Consider the following 18015-nt stretch of genomic DNA (forward strand, 5'->3'; position numbering starts at 1 on the left):
GGCGAGATCCAACCACCATGCCGGAAGCATCTCATCCTCATTTCGAGGTGCCCCCCGGGGGTCTCTTCCTAGGTAAAGACAGCTTTATTCAGAAACATAAGGAGACGAAAGACGATTTCCGACAGGGTGAGAACCCTATATTTATGACGGCAAGATTGGTTACATTGTCCCCTGGAGAGGATACGAGAAATTTTCTCGTATAAAAAAGAAGTAATTTTCCACGTTCAAGTATTTCTTATATTGCACACACTGGAGAAACAAGAAGAATTTGACCAGAGCTTGGATTCAAAAATGGATGCACAATTAAAGAATGAACCCAAATTTAATTGGATTTCATTCAGAAAAACTAGAAAATGAAATCTAAATGACATTCCCTTCATCATTTAGGAACTCGCGATCAAAATACTAACATCTTTTCAAAAAACATCAGAGTAGAAAACAATAATGCACAAAAAGAAAATGGAATTTTCATTCAAGCTCCGACGAATTAGAATGTTAGAACCCAGAGAGAAAGTAAAATGCTTGTCTCATATTCATTAGAAGAGAGGTACGATTTACACTTAAGATGTTTTCTCCAACGACTCAAACACTTGCTTTCGCTCTTTCAGTTTTCTTTTATTTTAATTCTCTAATAACATTATAAAGTGAAACAGGAATGAAAAATTTTAATCTCCAAGGTGCCTTAGTTTCACTCCGGGTTTTATTCTTTGTCATGAGTTGCATTTGAAAGGTTTCAACCGGAGGTCAGTGTACATCAATGACCCTTCCCACTTTGCGACATTAAGGTTGAAACTGACCGAGCAAACAAGTAGTTCTTGTCAAAGGAAGTTTTAGAGAAAGTCCATTATATATGAAGATTATAGTTCCTTTGATTCCGTGTAAGTGTCACGTTTTACTGTATTCAATCGAATAAGACTACTCTTGCGAATTTGTACTATAATCAAGTGCAGAGTTTCAGACGAAATCTGTATTATAATCAAATTAATCATTATTTTGTCAGATCATTCAGTAATCTTTTGTATTTTGAAATCTCTATTCAAGTGAATTTGAAATTTTTAAAGCGAATAACAAATATTTTGCCAGGGCAATATTATCTGAACATTCACTTTAAGGATTTTAAATACTGGGCCCGATGCGGCTTGAAATGACTCACAAAACCTAAACAAGAAAACATTATTTCTTTCCTAAATCGCTTCGCTCTTGCTAACAATAGATAACACAATCAGAAATAAGAACCAGCTGGAATGGTCGCCCCAAAACTTTCTCGCATACTCTCTAATAAAGGTATCCCAAAGAACGCCTTGTATAGCACTGATGCACAATAGTTACAAAATATTAACCTTTGGCATGAATACAGCATTTTTCTGAATCTATCATGCAATCCTTGGCGAGTTATTTGGCGATTAATCGCTAGCATGCGGTTAATAGCATCCGAAAATAAAATTTGTTTTATACACGTTTTATCCAACTGATTGAAACAAAAATTTGACACAGAATTATAACCGCAGTCATAAAATCTCATACCAAATTTGAAATATTTAAGTCATTGCCTCTTTAAGTTGTCGCGTTGGAATGTTTTTTGAAAGTACAGACCGACAGACGATCAATCTAGTTGGATTTGACTCAAAATTTGGAAGGTGTCTACACTATACATGTTAAATTTATGTACCGAATTTTATATATCTAGATTTCTTCGTTTTGTAATTATAATGTTAAATTATATTCGAACAGCCAAACAGACAGACTTCGTCAAAGCGGATTTTGCACAAAATTTGATAGAAATCTACACATTTGGTGTAAAGTCTGTATACCAGATTTTACCCGTATAGCTCAACTTTTTGATTTTTGTCGCAGACAGATGGACATTTCCCAAAATTGTATTTTTCAAACTCGGAGATTTGTAAAACGTGTAGATACGTCAAAATCTGGCGTTCTAACTTCTTGATGATTACAATACTTTCTTTATACTATGCGTACGAGAAAGTAAAAAGTTGCCAATATGAAGACTTTAAGAAAGAATGCAAAAAATACACTCAAAATTATATATCGTTTCTTTCAAAACATCAAAATATCTGAAATTTACCGTAAATGATTCTAGAGTTCTATATCCATGAATTACATATTAAAAGTGTTTTTTTTTCCTTCCTTTCTGTACAATGCTGCATTGTTTTAGTTACGACAGATTACTTTTTAAAAGAGCGTTTTGTAGTTAAAAGCACAGAAAGTGCAGCTTACTCAAAACTTTACGAATTGCTTATAGTTGTTCTGCACGTATTTCATAATGGATTCACTATCACAGCTAATTTTCAGAAAACTTACCCTTTTTTCCTCATGAAATACCACGCTCTGTCCAGATGTCCACCTTTGCATCCTCTCTGTCCTCGTCTCTGACAGGACAGCAGGTGCTGGGGGGACAGTTCTTTCTTCTCTTGACCCAGAGATTCGATGGCCAAACGGTCAGAGGCGAGGGCTGCAAAAAATTATTTTACTCATAGTTAAACCCAAATAAGAAATTTAAAATAAGAGAAAAGAAAGTTTATTAGTCAAAATGATTTTCCGTTATTACCAATTTTATAGATTGATGTTTAATGACTTCTTTTATGTCTGTTGATGTTTAATGACTTTTAAAGCAAATTAACGACAAATAAGGTAGTTAAATATTACAAACAGAAAATAGAAAATATCAAAGAATGCTTCAAAACCCAACGGACATGATTAATGGTTAATCCATTCTGAGAGGAATTTCTGCTGGAACCTCGATTTTTTATCACTCCCTCTCGAAGTTGGTCTTTGTTCTTTTTCGTCTTACTCATTGTATATTTAATTTTTGATTTCGATTCTTGCTGTCTTCACACATAATACTTTATTATACATACATTTTTTTTTGTTAAAGGTTACTTTTTAAATACATATATGTAAGTATAATTTTGCATCTGCGTAACCGAAAACCTTTGAACACATTATGTACAAGAAAGAAGCGATGGTAACAAGACGTTTGTTTAAATTGCGATGCAAGAGCAAAGCGACCGAAATTTTTCCCTTCAATAACTTTACTAAGAGATTCTGACAGGGATTTGCCACGTGTCGATTTAAGCAAGGAAATCTTAGATATTTTGAAAAGTATATTTGAGTTTTAGGAATTTTTGTCACTTTGCTCCGAGCGTGAGAAAAAGAAGAGCGCAGAAGTCAGTTTTTTAGAGATCATATAGAAATAATTAAATATAAAGTGGAAATGGATCAGGAAATAAGAGATCATTTTAGAATGTAGTTACTATTGGCTAAATTATGATAAAAATTAGGAAATCAATTAAAATTTAAATTATTTCATTAAATAAAAACGTACTAATATATAAATGTATGTGAGTCATTTTCGAAAGCTTTATTCAGATGAAAGTATTTATGAGGGATAAATAATTATTATTACATGTAAAAAACGGTGAACGTTGCAGATCGTTTTTTCCCCACAGCTATTTGATATTCATTTTTGAATGGGAATTATTGAGCTGATTAGGCGCAGCTGGATATGTGTGTGGAGAGAGAGAGACTTAATCCTTTTTCCTGTCTAATTACAACTTCACCTTTCACATAACTTTCTATAAATAAAATTACAAGAAATTTTCCCGTAACATACGATAACATAGATACAGATTATGTAACACAAATAAAATTAATAAAAAAATATCTGAGGTTTGGAAACTTGGGGGAAGATGGAGTCCCAAAAACTTGTATCAACTATGGATCTCCTGTAGAGCTAAATCTGTCTTGACCAAAGTATTTTACCTGCCGTGGAGAAGGCCCAGGAAGATCCACAGTCTCCCTGGTCTCGGACTGGGGTTATGAGATTCCTCCATTTCTGTCGCGAATCAAAATTTTGTGGAAGGGGTCCGTTCGTGATCGGGTGTATTTCGTTCATCTCCATCGTCTGCGAAAGAAACAGCAAAAAATTCCATTGACTTTCACATAAACATATATTAATAGTGGATATTTTTTATTAATATATGAAACGTTGAGGACAAGAATGGGTTGATCACAATTTTGGCAAAATCCAGAGAGGCATCATATTTTAAAAGCGTAAGAAGTGGGTGATTTGACAAGTGCTGTTATCTAGAACAGGAAAGTTCTCACTTTGCTTTGCTTATTTACTCAGATATTGAAAGAAAGTATGTTTTCTATTTCAGTATGATGCCCTTTCGATATTTCCAATTCAATAAAATTGTAGAACGGCACATTCTGGTTCTCAACGTTCATATTAGTATAAATAAAAATAACACTGCGAGAAGCAACTTCGGCTGCAAAGTAATTAATTGGTCGAATATTTTATAGTTGCAGATGAGCCGTATTGCAACATTGTGTCACTAAACTCGGCGATAGCTGAAACTGAAAGAAAGGGAAAATCTATGCTATGGTTCTTCTTCTGTGTTAGGAAGCTTTATATTTAAAAGGAAAATTGCTTAATAGAATTTCTTTCAGATAAACTGACGCTATATTATGCAAAAAACCTAGACACAAACGTTTGAGTCAAATGATTCGTCAGTTACAGAAACAATTTTTCTGTTTTTATATAATGTGGGAATGTTTGAATCAATTAAACTTGATTCAACGTTAGTTTGAATGGGCCAACTGACAGCTAGAGAAGTTGCTACTGTTGCAGTGGTGGTATAATCTTGTTCCAATTTATCAATTCAAAAAATTAAATGTAAAACGTGATGATATACCTGATAAATGGCTCGTGTCGTGACATAATGACTCGGGTCGTGTAGCCATACACTTACACAACTGATTGATTTGAATGTACAGAGACAATAATCTGAATATCTACCCACCTGAATATTCGATATGCTATATATATTAGAAATTTGCAAATCGAAGTTTTACTACACGCTGTTACAAAGCTATCAAGAGTTCAACATTGGAAGATTTTCGTAGCATCGGTGATGCTGATTTTACTCTTAGATGAGACGAAACATTGTTATTTCCTTCTTTTCAGAATGCGGTGAATGAAATAATAATGCAAGATGCAGTACCTCGGGTTTTCTATCAACTGCTTCCCTTGATTATTTATTCACTGTCTATAATGAATTTTGTATCTCTGCGTAACAATATTTCTGTTAATATCGTTTCACATCAAATTTCTATTTTATTGATTCTAAATTTGAAAGTTAAAACTTAACAGAACAGATTCTTACGATTCCTTTTCTAAAATTTCAAAACAATCCATACCGGCCGCGTTGGTTTGTGGGTCCCAAGGCGATACTGAATGCCATCTTCAAGTGTTTTACCCCAAAAGAATGTGTAGTTGCTAGTTTTCCATCTAAAACAAAGTAATATAAATAAATATATTAACCAAAATTAACATATAAATCATGAAAAATATGAGAGATGCTAATCTAATAGTTCTCATTTTGTACGGCGTATGTTGCGTCATTGATTACGTCATGATAATCACATGAATTTTTCAAACCTAAATTGGCAGACGATAATACGTGCCGCTCACTTTCATTTTTTTTGTATGGTTTATGTTAGTCAAGTAATGTTTTGTCCCTGTATTAACTTATATGTCGCTTCTTAATAAATATAAGTTAAGTATTAATGCTGGTCGATGCCTTTCTCCACAAAAATGCAGATTAACAAAGAATGAGGAAAATTGAAATTATAGGTCAGATTTGGAATTGAAGCTCTGAGAACCAGATATAACCAAACCACAATTTCTCTATACTGAGCTAGTTATGATATTGAAAAAAGGACTAGAATAGATTAAAACTAGAATAGATCAAAAGTTTTAACTTCAAATTTTGACAGCAGAAATCATCCAGTGGTTCCAAATTCAGTATTTATAGAATATACGTATCGAGCTCAGTTCAGCGAATATTGAGGGTTGATTCATTCTGATTCACAACACAAGTTCCTATTACATTTGAAATTAATTTAGTTCAAAGCATTTCATCAAGCTTAAATGTTTTTTTTAATAAGAACTAATATAAGCCCAAACATGTAAAACTGTTATATTCACTAATGGTTAAAATCTCCTCAATTGACAATCCAGTAACTAATAATTATTTATTTTTCCGGGGATATTTTTGATCATTATTGTTACGAATCTGTGATGTTGTTTCCCAGCATAGTTGGCTCCATCATCAGAAAGACTGTTTTACAGTCATCTGTATTGGACGGAGCCCGGGTGTCGCGTCGGAGGTCCCAGAGCTTGGGGACAAACTTGACAACGACTTTGGCGCCAAAACAGATTATACCCGAAACATCGAGAATTTTCCCGATCCGTCCATTGGGAACCGAGATACGCCTCGAAAATTCCTGATTGGTTGAGAGGCTTCTAGCCTCGCCTCCTGAGACCTATAAAAGGAGGCAATCTGCAGCTGCCGGAGTAGTAGTCGGAATCGACGGTAAACAACGGGTCTTCCAGAGATTAGCAGAGCAGCGACGGAGTCAGGCTAGTGCTGAACTAAGCTGTGCGCTACTGTCTGCAGTAGAGTCTTGTTGTGTGCTGCTGTGTGCACGTTTCGGCTGAAGATAATTGTCTTCTCTATGCTGTGTATAGTTGTCGTCTTTGTGCTGTTCTGTGTGTCGTAGTGTCAATAAACGTGTTGTGTGTCTGTCTACTAAAAGGACTGATCATTGTGTTGTGTTATCTTCATACCATACACAACCACTAAATACACACAAGTAAACGAACCCGACGGATTGACTACTAACACTACTTTGACGGAAACACTATTTATACATAAATTTTCAAATTTAGTCCAAATATTAATATAATTTAGCGAACTGCTATTTCCATTAATGCTATTTATTGCCGTCCTTGAAAATATCTTCAATTATTGAAACAGGATTTCTTCGCCGCTCAAGGTAAAAGAAAATTGTTGATGTAAAATCGTTTTCGACCTGAAAATCGGATTAGAATACAGAAAATGTTGATAATTTAAAGTATCGGATTGGATTATAGAAAATACTTTTTTTTTATAACAAAAAAGGGACACGCAAGGAAAAGGATTAAAGGCAAAACTTTATATCAAGCATAATAAAAAAAAAAAAAGTTAAAAAACCCAGTGGGTGGGTGGGGGGGGAACTGAATGCAATTGGGAAAAAATTGATTTGATTTTCTGGTGCAAGTTTCTCGAATAGGATAAGCAGAAACGAAAACTAAGAATATGTTACATGCGTATTCTATATACGTGTGTTCGTTTTATATGTTGTTATATAATTAAATGCTTGAATATGCTAGCAGTTAAAATCCAGTGAAAGTAATATGCAAAATAAAGCAACAGTATTACTACGACATGATTTGAATAGACCACAGCAAATAAAACTAAATACTATAAACAATTTTAGAGGCATTAAGAGATTAAAATGTAGATTTACTGTTAATGAAAAAACATGTTAAAACTATAAGTGAAAATATTAAAATGTTGGACAGTCAATGAGTCTTCATAAAGACTGCAAGTTAGAGTAGACCACTAATAGCACATATTTATGCATACAGCCCGTATGCCCAATATGAAGTCTAGTTGAATTGATCTCCCATTGCATATTAAATGTAGAAACCTGCGAAAACATTTTGATGACATGCAGTTCGTAAGTTGTCTCCATTTCCTATTTTCTTGATGCCGGCAAAAGCACCACTGATAAACGGCAAGATACATAGCAATACAAATGATGGATCGGGGGAAGACACAGAAAAGAAGAATAGATCGCAACTTGAAAAAATAAACAATCAGAACAAATTAAGGAATAATTTATTAAGAGCTTACCCTTGGTGAGCGTCATTGATACCCGAAATGAGTTCCGGTCTGACGAGGCACACATTCTGCTCGCAGTCGAATTCGAATTTAGCATTTCCGTGCACACGGCAGATGCTGAAAATGAATCGGAATGAAAAAATCAGAATTCGTCAAAAAATAACTCGAGGAAACAAAATAATAATGAAAATCGTTAACGGGTCGTCGCATAAATTAATAACACTGAAATGATCAAATTTTTTGAATTTCGACCACAGACGATCTAACGTGAAGGTTTCTTAATCTGTTGGTAGTGAGTGACCTGAGAGGAGAAATATTGGATAAATAACCATCTGAAAACTATTTGTACAAAGAGAAAGTATTGCAATCATCAAAATACACGAACTAGAGATTTTGACGAATCTCTATGTTTCTGACCTCCCCGCCATCCTCTGACCTTCTCTGCTTGTCTATAAGCAAAATGACTTTCAAAAACAGTTGCGCTAGACGCTTGAAATTTAGTGATGATGACTATATGCCAAATATGTAAATGGCTATCAAAGTTTGAACCCAATCTAATCGCAGGAAACTTGTTGGTCCGAATGCCATTATAGCATAACAGCTACAAAACGCCATGCATCAAACATGGTTTTCAGTTTTAAGATTTAAAGAGTAGATTCTTCTCACATTTCAGTTCCAATCTGTCTGTCTATACCTTCGCATGCAGGCAAATGTTACAGTTCAAAGCATACAATGATTTATATTAATGAAGTTTGGTAAGTGATCTGGAAATTGTAATTCAGTATCAAATTTTGGTCTCAATAAGTCAATAAAAAACAGACTCAACGTGGAAAAACATTACGACGACATCAAGACGAATGAATGATTATTTTTAACGACACAACCAACGGAAGGGGATCTATCTAAAGTTTAGTTTAGTTTAGTTATATTATCGTCCCGTTGAAAAGCAACACTAGGGCTATTTTTGGGACGGACCTCGTCATTTCGAACCGCGATCAGATGACGAGGACGACACCTGAGCCGGCACCCCCCCCCCTCTCCACACCACACCATCGGGAGGACGCTTGGTCATGACGGATTTAACGTGCAACCGACCCCCTTACACGACGGTTCTTCGGTGGAATCGGATCTCGAACCTGAAACTCTACGGCTCACAAGCCGAGACCTTACCACCAGGCCACCGCGGCCTATGGGATCTATCTAAAATTTATGCGCATAACTCTTATTATAGCTGTTATCCTTCCCCTCCTAGCATGAAACTTATTAATCATGAGCAAGGCCATGAACACCATAAATTCTCAGATTTTTATTTTCACTGCCCTAGACATGAGCTTCCCAAACTTTGTAGTACAGACAAGAAAACCAAATTTGCATTTTGGATTACTATTTGCTAACCCATTGAAATCCAAATTCTAAACAGAACAACATTCTTCGCTGACAAGATCACATATCAAATTTCATTTAACTAAGTCGTTGCGTCTATTTCGTTTACATGTCGACAGAATATGAGCTAGTTGATGGACTTGATTTAGAATTTGATGCGGGTTTACTCTGTATATGCTAAAACAGTGAACCATCTAGTACTTTCAATTTTATTATCCTCAGATTGTTGACTATCAATCGGATAGACACGTAAGCTTCATGTCAGTAAATTTCGTTCAAAATATGACAGAAAATTGCAAATTTCGTGTAAACAACATATACCAAATTTCCTCTGTCTAGCTCAAAGTGTTTTTGAGTTATCATGGACAGATAGACATAATTTCAGAATTGTTTCTTTCATACTCAGGGAGATTAGAAACATGGACATTCGTTGAAATAGCGGTTTCGTTTTTTACTATCACGATGTTTTCTTTTTGTACACAAGAAAACAAAAACAACAACAAAAAAACACACACACACACCTTAGTTTAAACAGATACTATGAAAAATTTTAAAAATTTTAAAAAAATTGAAAAGGTCATTAATTAATATTTTTTCTTATTTATTTTGCAACTTTGAAGTGGAAGCAAATTATTTCGAAATACAATAATCACGAGATTTTTTTTTCTTCTTCGTCCAAAAACAGGCTGCAAGCTGAAAAGATTTTAACATTCTTCTAAATGTTGTTTTAGCAAGCATTTTCCAAGTATAATTCAATTTCAATTCAGACTAGCTTTTTTGAGTTTGGTGTGAATGGAAATTAAAAAGATCAAGTTCATATTGTTTTGATTACATCTGAAAAGGACGACATAAAACCTATTCAATCACTCCATTCGTGTATTTTCAGTATATGAATGGTTTTGTTAACACTGCAGTTCACTATCATTAGTTGATAATAGTCGGTAAAATGCAACCAAATTTTTCTTCGACTGCTTTAGAAGTTCGTAATGGAGAAACCAGTCTTCCATAAACCCATTTGAAGCCGCAAGTTATTTTCTTCCACCATTCGCCATCTCACAAAGCGTTTATTAAAATAATTTTCTGATGAAAGGCAAGTAATGACTAGTTAAGACGGCACACTGCGCAGCTCGAGTTCATTCAAAATGAATAGACAATAAGATTTCTTCAACTCGATCGTTCAAGTACTTCGGTGTCTGCACAAATCATGGTTAAAAACTAATTACTCACCTTTAATAACGGTGATAGATATCCATTCATCGTATTAGAATCAAAGCACGCACATTTATAAATGAATTTCTCTATTCGATAAATAAAGTACCATTGAAATAAACGTGACATCATAAAGATGATGAAATTTTTAATAGTGGACAAAGGACGAATGAGAACAAAGGGCACACAATTTTCGACTTTGGTGACGAGAATTGAATTTTTAAAGGTAAATAAAGATAGCGAGTAATAACATTTGTAATCTCGAGGTCGTACGGAACGTATTATCAAGCTGGAAAGTGAATGCGCCCTGAATAAGGTTTATATGCTGGTATACTTTATAGCTCATTAAATAACGCCAGCGCAGTTTTTTTTATAACAATCCTGAACGCTATCCATCCTCTACATATTCTAACGTATTCAACTTTTGCAGCGAAAATAGGTAAACAATTTTTATTGTATTCACTAAATAACGCACTTTTCTAGCTATAATACTAAAAATGGGAAAACTACATATACTAACATAATATCTATAATATACTGATAATAAGAATTATTATGCAAACAAAAGTTAGTTAATTTGAAATAAGAAGAAGATTATCACAATATAATTGCAGTATATTAGAGAAAATACTTTTTTTTTTCACGAAATACCCGCTGTTATGATTGCACAAAACTGATTTTTGATGTCATTTCAAAATTAAAAATTGTTTTTAATGATATCACTTTTTTTACCGCATGCTTTTTCTATTCTTAATTAATTTAAAAAATATTTTAAGCCTATTTTGCGACAACATCATTGTTGAAGTGAGACTAAAATTACTAATATTTTAATCCGGCTAATTTTCCATTGTTGATGATCGAGATATGAAGATCCAGCTTATTTTCCCAAATTAAATAGGTATCAATGCAAGATAAGCATTAAAATTTTTTTTTGTTCTTTTTAAAGTTTTGTGCTTTGGATTAAGGCTTAACAACAAAATTCGTTAATCTTTAAATACTGCTGCATTTTTCTGTGATATAATTGGATGTACAAAGATACAAACAGAAAAATTAAGGAAGTGCATAACATTATACATAATATAAGAATTCTAAAATAGACCTATTAAAATTTGTAGTTTACGAATATTGTGCAGAGGAAGCTCTTAAGACAAAATTATACAAGTGTTTTAGCACCATTATATCTATGCGGATCAAACTGTCGCTAAAGGCGCCTAATACAAAGCAAGTATCAGTAAAACGCAGAAAGAAAATCCCAAACCTATACTTTTCCCACTAGATTCCTATACAAAAAGAATTCTGCCAAGCATCTTCAACCATTTGAAAGGAGAGCAATTTGCGTTGTTATAAAGACATTGATTTAAGAATATTTTCTTTTTTAAGAATGTTGTTTGGGGCAAAGTAAAAGCTATTAGGTGAGCATCAAGCTCGTTTTGAAGCAGCTCAACGCCTATTTTGGGACGGATGTCATAATTTTTTTACTCAAGGTGAAGTGATGATGTTACCTGAATAGACATATCCTCCCCTGCCTCATCACAGGGATATTGCCTGATCATCGACGTCCGATTTAATTGCATCAAGACTACATACCCAGTGGAGTTTTGATGGAATCGAACTAGAAACATACGTTTCTAAAGCTGAGACTTTCAATATATGCAATGGAAATTATACAAATACCAGTAAATGAACTAAAAAAAAAAATGTTTTCTCCCCAAAAATTTCTGTTTATATTTGGCGAAATAGAAGCTATTCAAAAATTTGATTGTCCATTATCTGCCAATGGTGATTACAAAGGCCATCCAGTTTGAAACATTTAGTATTTCTCTAATATCGATGGTAGACTATATGATTTATCTTAACACGTTCAATGCCATTATTCACACCTGATATTCGGGCCATTTAATTAAATGCCCCCTTCTTCGCTGCCTCTTAACTATAGTAGAATAAATATCATCTAATTAGGCAGATGGTTTGGTACAATTAGATAGTACGTGCGTCCCAAGGCAGCAAATGTGTTAAAAGCAGGAAAAAACAGAAGAGGCCCTAAAATGCTAAAAATAGGTATTTGACTCCAATAAAGCAAAAATTATCCTCCAAAGAACGGTATATTTATCTCTTCTTTGACAAAATCCTCTTAAGGCGGTGATTTATGGATGCAATTAATTCCGAATGACAGACTTGTAAGAAAAACCTTCAAGATTTTAAGCACGTAGACTATATAACACAGATGTGGGATTCGAAAGTGAAGACCGCTGCTAACTTGGTCATTACTCTAAGTGGCAAACTTCTAATAACTTACACGTTAAATAATTTTTTGGCGGAAAATTTCTTAGATGTTCTTAAAATGACGAATTCGTCATTCTAAGCCAAAAATACGTCAGTGAACATTATTTATATCCTATCTTTCTGAAGTACCACTGATTCATCCAGCACGCCTTGCACACTCCGCTTATGGACAGAATAATAATCTCTCGGCACTTTTAATAATGCCTTAAAGCCATAGCGCCGTCGTGGAAGGGCGAATGAGTCGATTCATCTAATGTCTGTTTGTCTGCCTGTAATAAGTGACTCTTAAGTTAATTTTACCGACGGTTCCTATCGCTCTGTAGATCTGTCCAAGTGACCACAAACCACCCACTCCAATCGTAGCCAACTGCCGAATGCGGAAGGGTTGTAAATCCATCAAACCGTCTTGACTTCTGCTCGCGGTGTCAACTAGAATTCATTCGTACTTGACCCAGCCATTTAGAAGGTGAAGGACGTCCTTATGCAAAAGAGAAGGTCAATACGGCGAATATTCCGTCACAGACAGTGTTATCTTGTGTAAAGTAACATACTTTTTAATAGCTTTTAAACGTTTTTGAGTACATTAAAAATACAACATAAAAATCTTTAAAAAAGAAAAAAATACTGGAAGGTTAAACACTTAAAGCAAAGCAGCAGACGTCTAAGTGTAGAATCCATCGTAATCAAAGAGGAGAGAGGGACAAATAAGTGTAATGTTTATCCTCCATTTAGATGTTTGATAGTTCTCATAAGGTAAGGTAACTTTTGAGCCTTATAGCAAGCAATTCACTGGCCCAGATTAAACACTGTATGGGTTCTTGAGTAACGAAATTTTAGGGGCCTTGTTTTCCAATTCTACATTTTTAAAATTAGATATTTTTTATGATTTTAATCACTATGCAAACAATTTTTAAGTAACAAATATTACAACAAATTGAAATAAAATTTTAATTGAGGTTTCGACTTCAAGAGTTGGTTTCAGTACAGGGTTATTTAAAAAATTAAGTTTAATTGCAATTGAAAAAAAAATTCAACAGAATGTTTTTTAACTTATTTTAAAATAATTAAATATAAAGGAAAAGTCCTTAAAAGGATATTTCTGAGTTTAAACAATGCTTTATTTGAATTTGAATATATTCGAGTACATGGAAGGACAATGGACAATAAATGGAAGGACAATAAAATCAACCTCAATCTCTTGGTGCTCCCAAAAGTTACCCAATTCAATTATTTAATAATTTAGTGATTGATGACCCAAGAATAATTCCTCACATATTTTAGAGTGTTTATGTTTTTAAAACATCATGCAAATACGGATTAAAATTTTACCAGTTCAAAGATAAGCGTTAAGAATTTAGATACAAGCATGATTAAATATTTTGATGAAAGAGAGAAGAATAAAATTTATAGCAATAAGAAAACGAAATAAATTATGGTAAGAATTTTTCTCGTACCGATTTTTGAAACGTATCCATAAAAAGATTCATTGAGAGTTAAAAGGAGATACTGTGTTAACATATGAACAGTCAATTAATGTATACACACAGATAGTATACATAGGAACTTGGTCACCTGATAGCAAATAATTATGCGTATAGCGAACTCGCAGAGAAGTCAGCTTAACATCAGTCCTTATTGTGCGTAACATGGGCAATATGGTTTTGAAGGGCTTGACTGAATGTCATGTTCTTTTACAAATTTTATCTTTCTTTTCATTTCACATATCGTATATCTTTCTTGCCATTTCACATAATATGTCGTTTTCTACTGGCAAAGACGTCGCCATTAGGTAAGCATAATCGTGAACCGCCTTTGCAGCATTGTCTGCAAGTTCATTCCGGGAATACTGTTCAATACTTATGAACTAGATGTGCTATTTTGTTTCGTTAAAATAGCAATTAATTAACCATTCAGTTGCTGGTGTGTTTACCTATTCTTACATTTTTAGTAATATGTGTTCCAGTTATTTGATCAATATGAACCATATATGCTTATTTGTTTTACTAAATAGCCATTATTTAATCATTCATTTGCTGGCGCTTACCTATTCTTGCTCTTTTAGTAATATGTGCTGTGATTATTTGGTTATTATTAAAACTAACCGAATTACTGTAACTGTAGCATATACGTACACATGAAGATAGGATTCACTAGATTGTACATTACAGGAAAAAAAAGAGACAAATTTACTTTACCATTTGTTGCAATTGATATGCAGAGTGTATCCAAGGTTGTAGTATCTCCCTTGATGCAGACATTCTGAAATAAAATGAATAAATAAATAAATAAGAACTGGTCGAAAAAGGAATTAAGAATTATGTATCCATTAATTGATTCCTTCTAAAAATATTGAAATGGCATATTATTATCGAAAATATATAATCATGAAAAATTGCAAAATAGTATCATGGCAGGAAAAGAGTGTAAAATCAATTTCAAAATCCCAACTTCATAAATATAAAACAAAAAATGAAATCTGCCTCTTGTGTAGATACAAAAACAAAATTGGACGAACTGGAGGCATATTCGCGATTAAAATGCGTTATCCTTTGCTTAATTTTTCGATCTTCCGAATTAATAAGAAAAAAAATCTATGAAGATTTTATGTTATCTCGAAGTATAAACCTTCGTAAGCATAAAAATAATGTAATTATTTATTGATAATTATAAGATTTAATATTAACTAGCCGCTGAACCGCAACTTCGACAGCATTTAATTCGACAGCATCATATGTAAAAGGAAAAAGACATGTATACTTCGAAGTCGTACAACTTTTATATTCAATGCATAAAAACTTTATATCTCAATTCCCGAATAATTCTTTAAAATATCAAGGTAAAAGACATTTTTAGTGCAAATGTTTGATAAGCACTTGTCAAGATTTGAGTTTCCACTTTGGAATTTGGTTACGTATGATTAGTCTTGGGCGAAACATGAAGTTTCTAGGTTTTAAGCGATTCAATTTTATTGATTAACAGTGTCAGGAAAAAGGCAGCCTAAAAGTTTTTTTTAGTCTAAAATACTTAATATTTTTTTTTTTAATGCACCTAATTGAGATCTGTCTTTACCGAAAAAGAATTCGTCCGCTAATGTCAAGAAATCAAAGATAGTACACATCAAAAAATTTAAGTGATCAAAGGAAAATTTGTACCTGCCGTGCGTTAGAAATAATTTTTTTGAAGAAAAATTTTGAAAGATTGAATTTTTTTTATTAGTGATTACGATGAAGAGTTTTCAAGTTTCATGCTCTTGTTCAACTTTCTTGATCTAGTTCAAGTTCCTTCTATGAATCGGATGTTTAAAACTGGGCAAGAGAATATGATCAATGTTGTTATTATTATTATTGAGTACAGGAGGGCCTGTACTCAATACGTAATATTTAGCCTGAAATATAAACCATCTGACAATTAGACCTACCGTTATTATGTCCTCTCAACTTCACGGTTAAAAAAATAAGAAAGTAAAACGAAGGAATAATACCCTGAAGTTTCGTGGCATTTGCTATTTGGATATGTTTGGTATATAATATGAAGCGAGATTTTCTTCAACAGTAATCCATTCAAAGTATGGATTGGATTCCAAGGCCGATTCTAAGAGGAAATCCACATTTTCATTCTAAGAAATATTTGAATGTCCTGGAATTTAAATTCATGTAATCTTTCGGTTTAGCCTTGTTCCAATTAAGATTTTCTTGGTTATTCTACGAATAATTCTCAGATATTTGAAAGAGAAACTTTTTAAGGTTTAAAGGATAGAGGAACTAAGTATAATGAAATGAATTGTATAAGTGAAAGATTTCATTAATAAGGCATTTTAAATAAAAACAGAATTCCAATGATTAAAATATTTAGATAATGAGCAATTAAATAAGTTCCAAGCAGCATGATACAATATGCATTCTGGGAATGCCGTCGTATATTTAGAAAATGTTTTTTGGCAGTGTTTATTTAATGTGGAAATAATTTTTGTCTCTGTCGAGATTTTATATACGCATTTATAATCCTTTATATAGATAGAATTGGGCGCATTAAAATTGAGAAGTACTAAGATATGAGAGAAAATAGGTCAAACAACTGAAGAAATTGTGACAATTTTATAAAGCAGCGTTAACAGACGAATTATTGCACGCACACATCAAATGCGAAACAAATTCAAATGAAATTTTAAAAAAAATTAACAAAAGTGAAAGTACAAATGTAAGAATAAAGTAAATTAACTTCAGGACTGACAAAGTCGCGCGAGTGATAGATGGATAGACATAATTAAACAATAAACTAAGTATATATTTTATAAAATACATTGGTTAAATTAAATTTAAAAATTTGATTAAAATTAGAGAAATGTCTGTTTAGAAATGACATCATAAAGCTGAGTTTTTAAATTAAAAAAAAAGTTTGCAATGATTTATTTAGCAGTTATGGAGGGAAAATGTAAAATCTTCCAATGCCGTTTCATCTCTTTTAGGCACTCGTACAACTTTTTAATAGCTCAATAAATCCTTTTAGTAAAATTCAACTTCAAATAATTATATATTTTTTTCGGAGCTATAAATAAATTAGATATATAATTATTATACATCGAATGACTTTTTCCGAGTGCAAAGAATTTTTTATCATCATGTACTGTGGTCTTAAAATGTCTTAAATGCTATCCCGTTGTAGTTCTGAGGTATCTAGTTCTTTTATATATAATCTGCAAAACGCTTTTCGAATTCAGGAAGATTTAATATACGAGGATTCATCAAATTTTGTGATGAAATCATTTGATAATAATTTCTCTTTGAGTACTTCATATACAAGTATACTTTATGCACAAGAATGAAAATTAAATACTATCCCTAGAAACATATCCATCTATTTACACATAAGATGTTTTCAAATTGAATAGAATTTACTGTCGCAACAGCCATTAATTAATAAATAAAACTTTCAATATTGGATAATTAATGATAATGCTTCTAGAAGATGTTGACACACATTTTTCCTTTTATAACAATTAAATTCTTGGGGTACATGAGAAGAAAGCCATTCTCAAAATGATTAAAGCTTTAAATTTCAACCAGCGACATGATTATTGCAGCGTTTCCCTTTCTCGGAAGCCTTAACTACTCTGTCATTACCTTATAATCACAGAGGAGGAGGGGTGGATGATGTCATGATACGGAAGTGGCATATGAAGTCGGCAAACTGACAACGAATTAGAGACCGGCTGGTACTAAGTATATAATTATACTTAGCGACCGACCTATTCTCAGTTGGGAGGTATTAGAATTCATTATTTCCACATTTGCGTTTGCGAGCATTCTGTGAAGCGTAATCCGAGGAACAACTACTGAGGGGCAGATATCGTTGGGGCCGTTGTTAGGGGAAGACATGAAGACAGAATAGT

At 33.1% G+C, this 18015-nt stretch overlaps 1 protein-coding gene across 1 annotated transcript in view; it reads right to left on the minus strand.

Moving 5' to 3' along the window:
* The window catches only part of LOC129963056 (uncharacterized peptidase C1-like protein F26E4.3), a 70326-nt gene that overhangs the window by 5604 nt on the left and 46707 nt on the right, over positions 1-18015 (minus strand). The window contains exons 2-6 of the mRNA XM_056077081.1: positions 14822-14885; positions 7764-7868; positions 5221-5311; positions 3781-3922; positions 2320-2470 (exon numbers count right to left, since the gene is read on the minus strand). Of these exons, the coding sequence (XP_055933056.1) occupies positions 2320-2470; positions 3781-3922; positions 5221-5311; positions 7764-7868; positions 14822-14885 (553 nt within the window). The remainder of the gene's footprint in view (positions 1-2319; positions 2471-3780; positions 3923-5220; positions 5312-7763; positions 7869-14821; positions 14886-18015) is intronic.

The sequence above is a fragment of the Argiope bruennichi genome, chromosome 3 (assembly GCF_947563725.1).
Source record: "Argiope bruennichi chromosome 3, qqArgBrue1.1, whole genome shotgun sequence".
NCBI classification, from domain to species: Eukaryota; Metazoa; Arthropoda; class Arachnida; order Araneae; family Araneidae; genus Argiope; species Argiope bruennichi.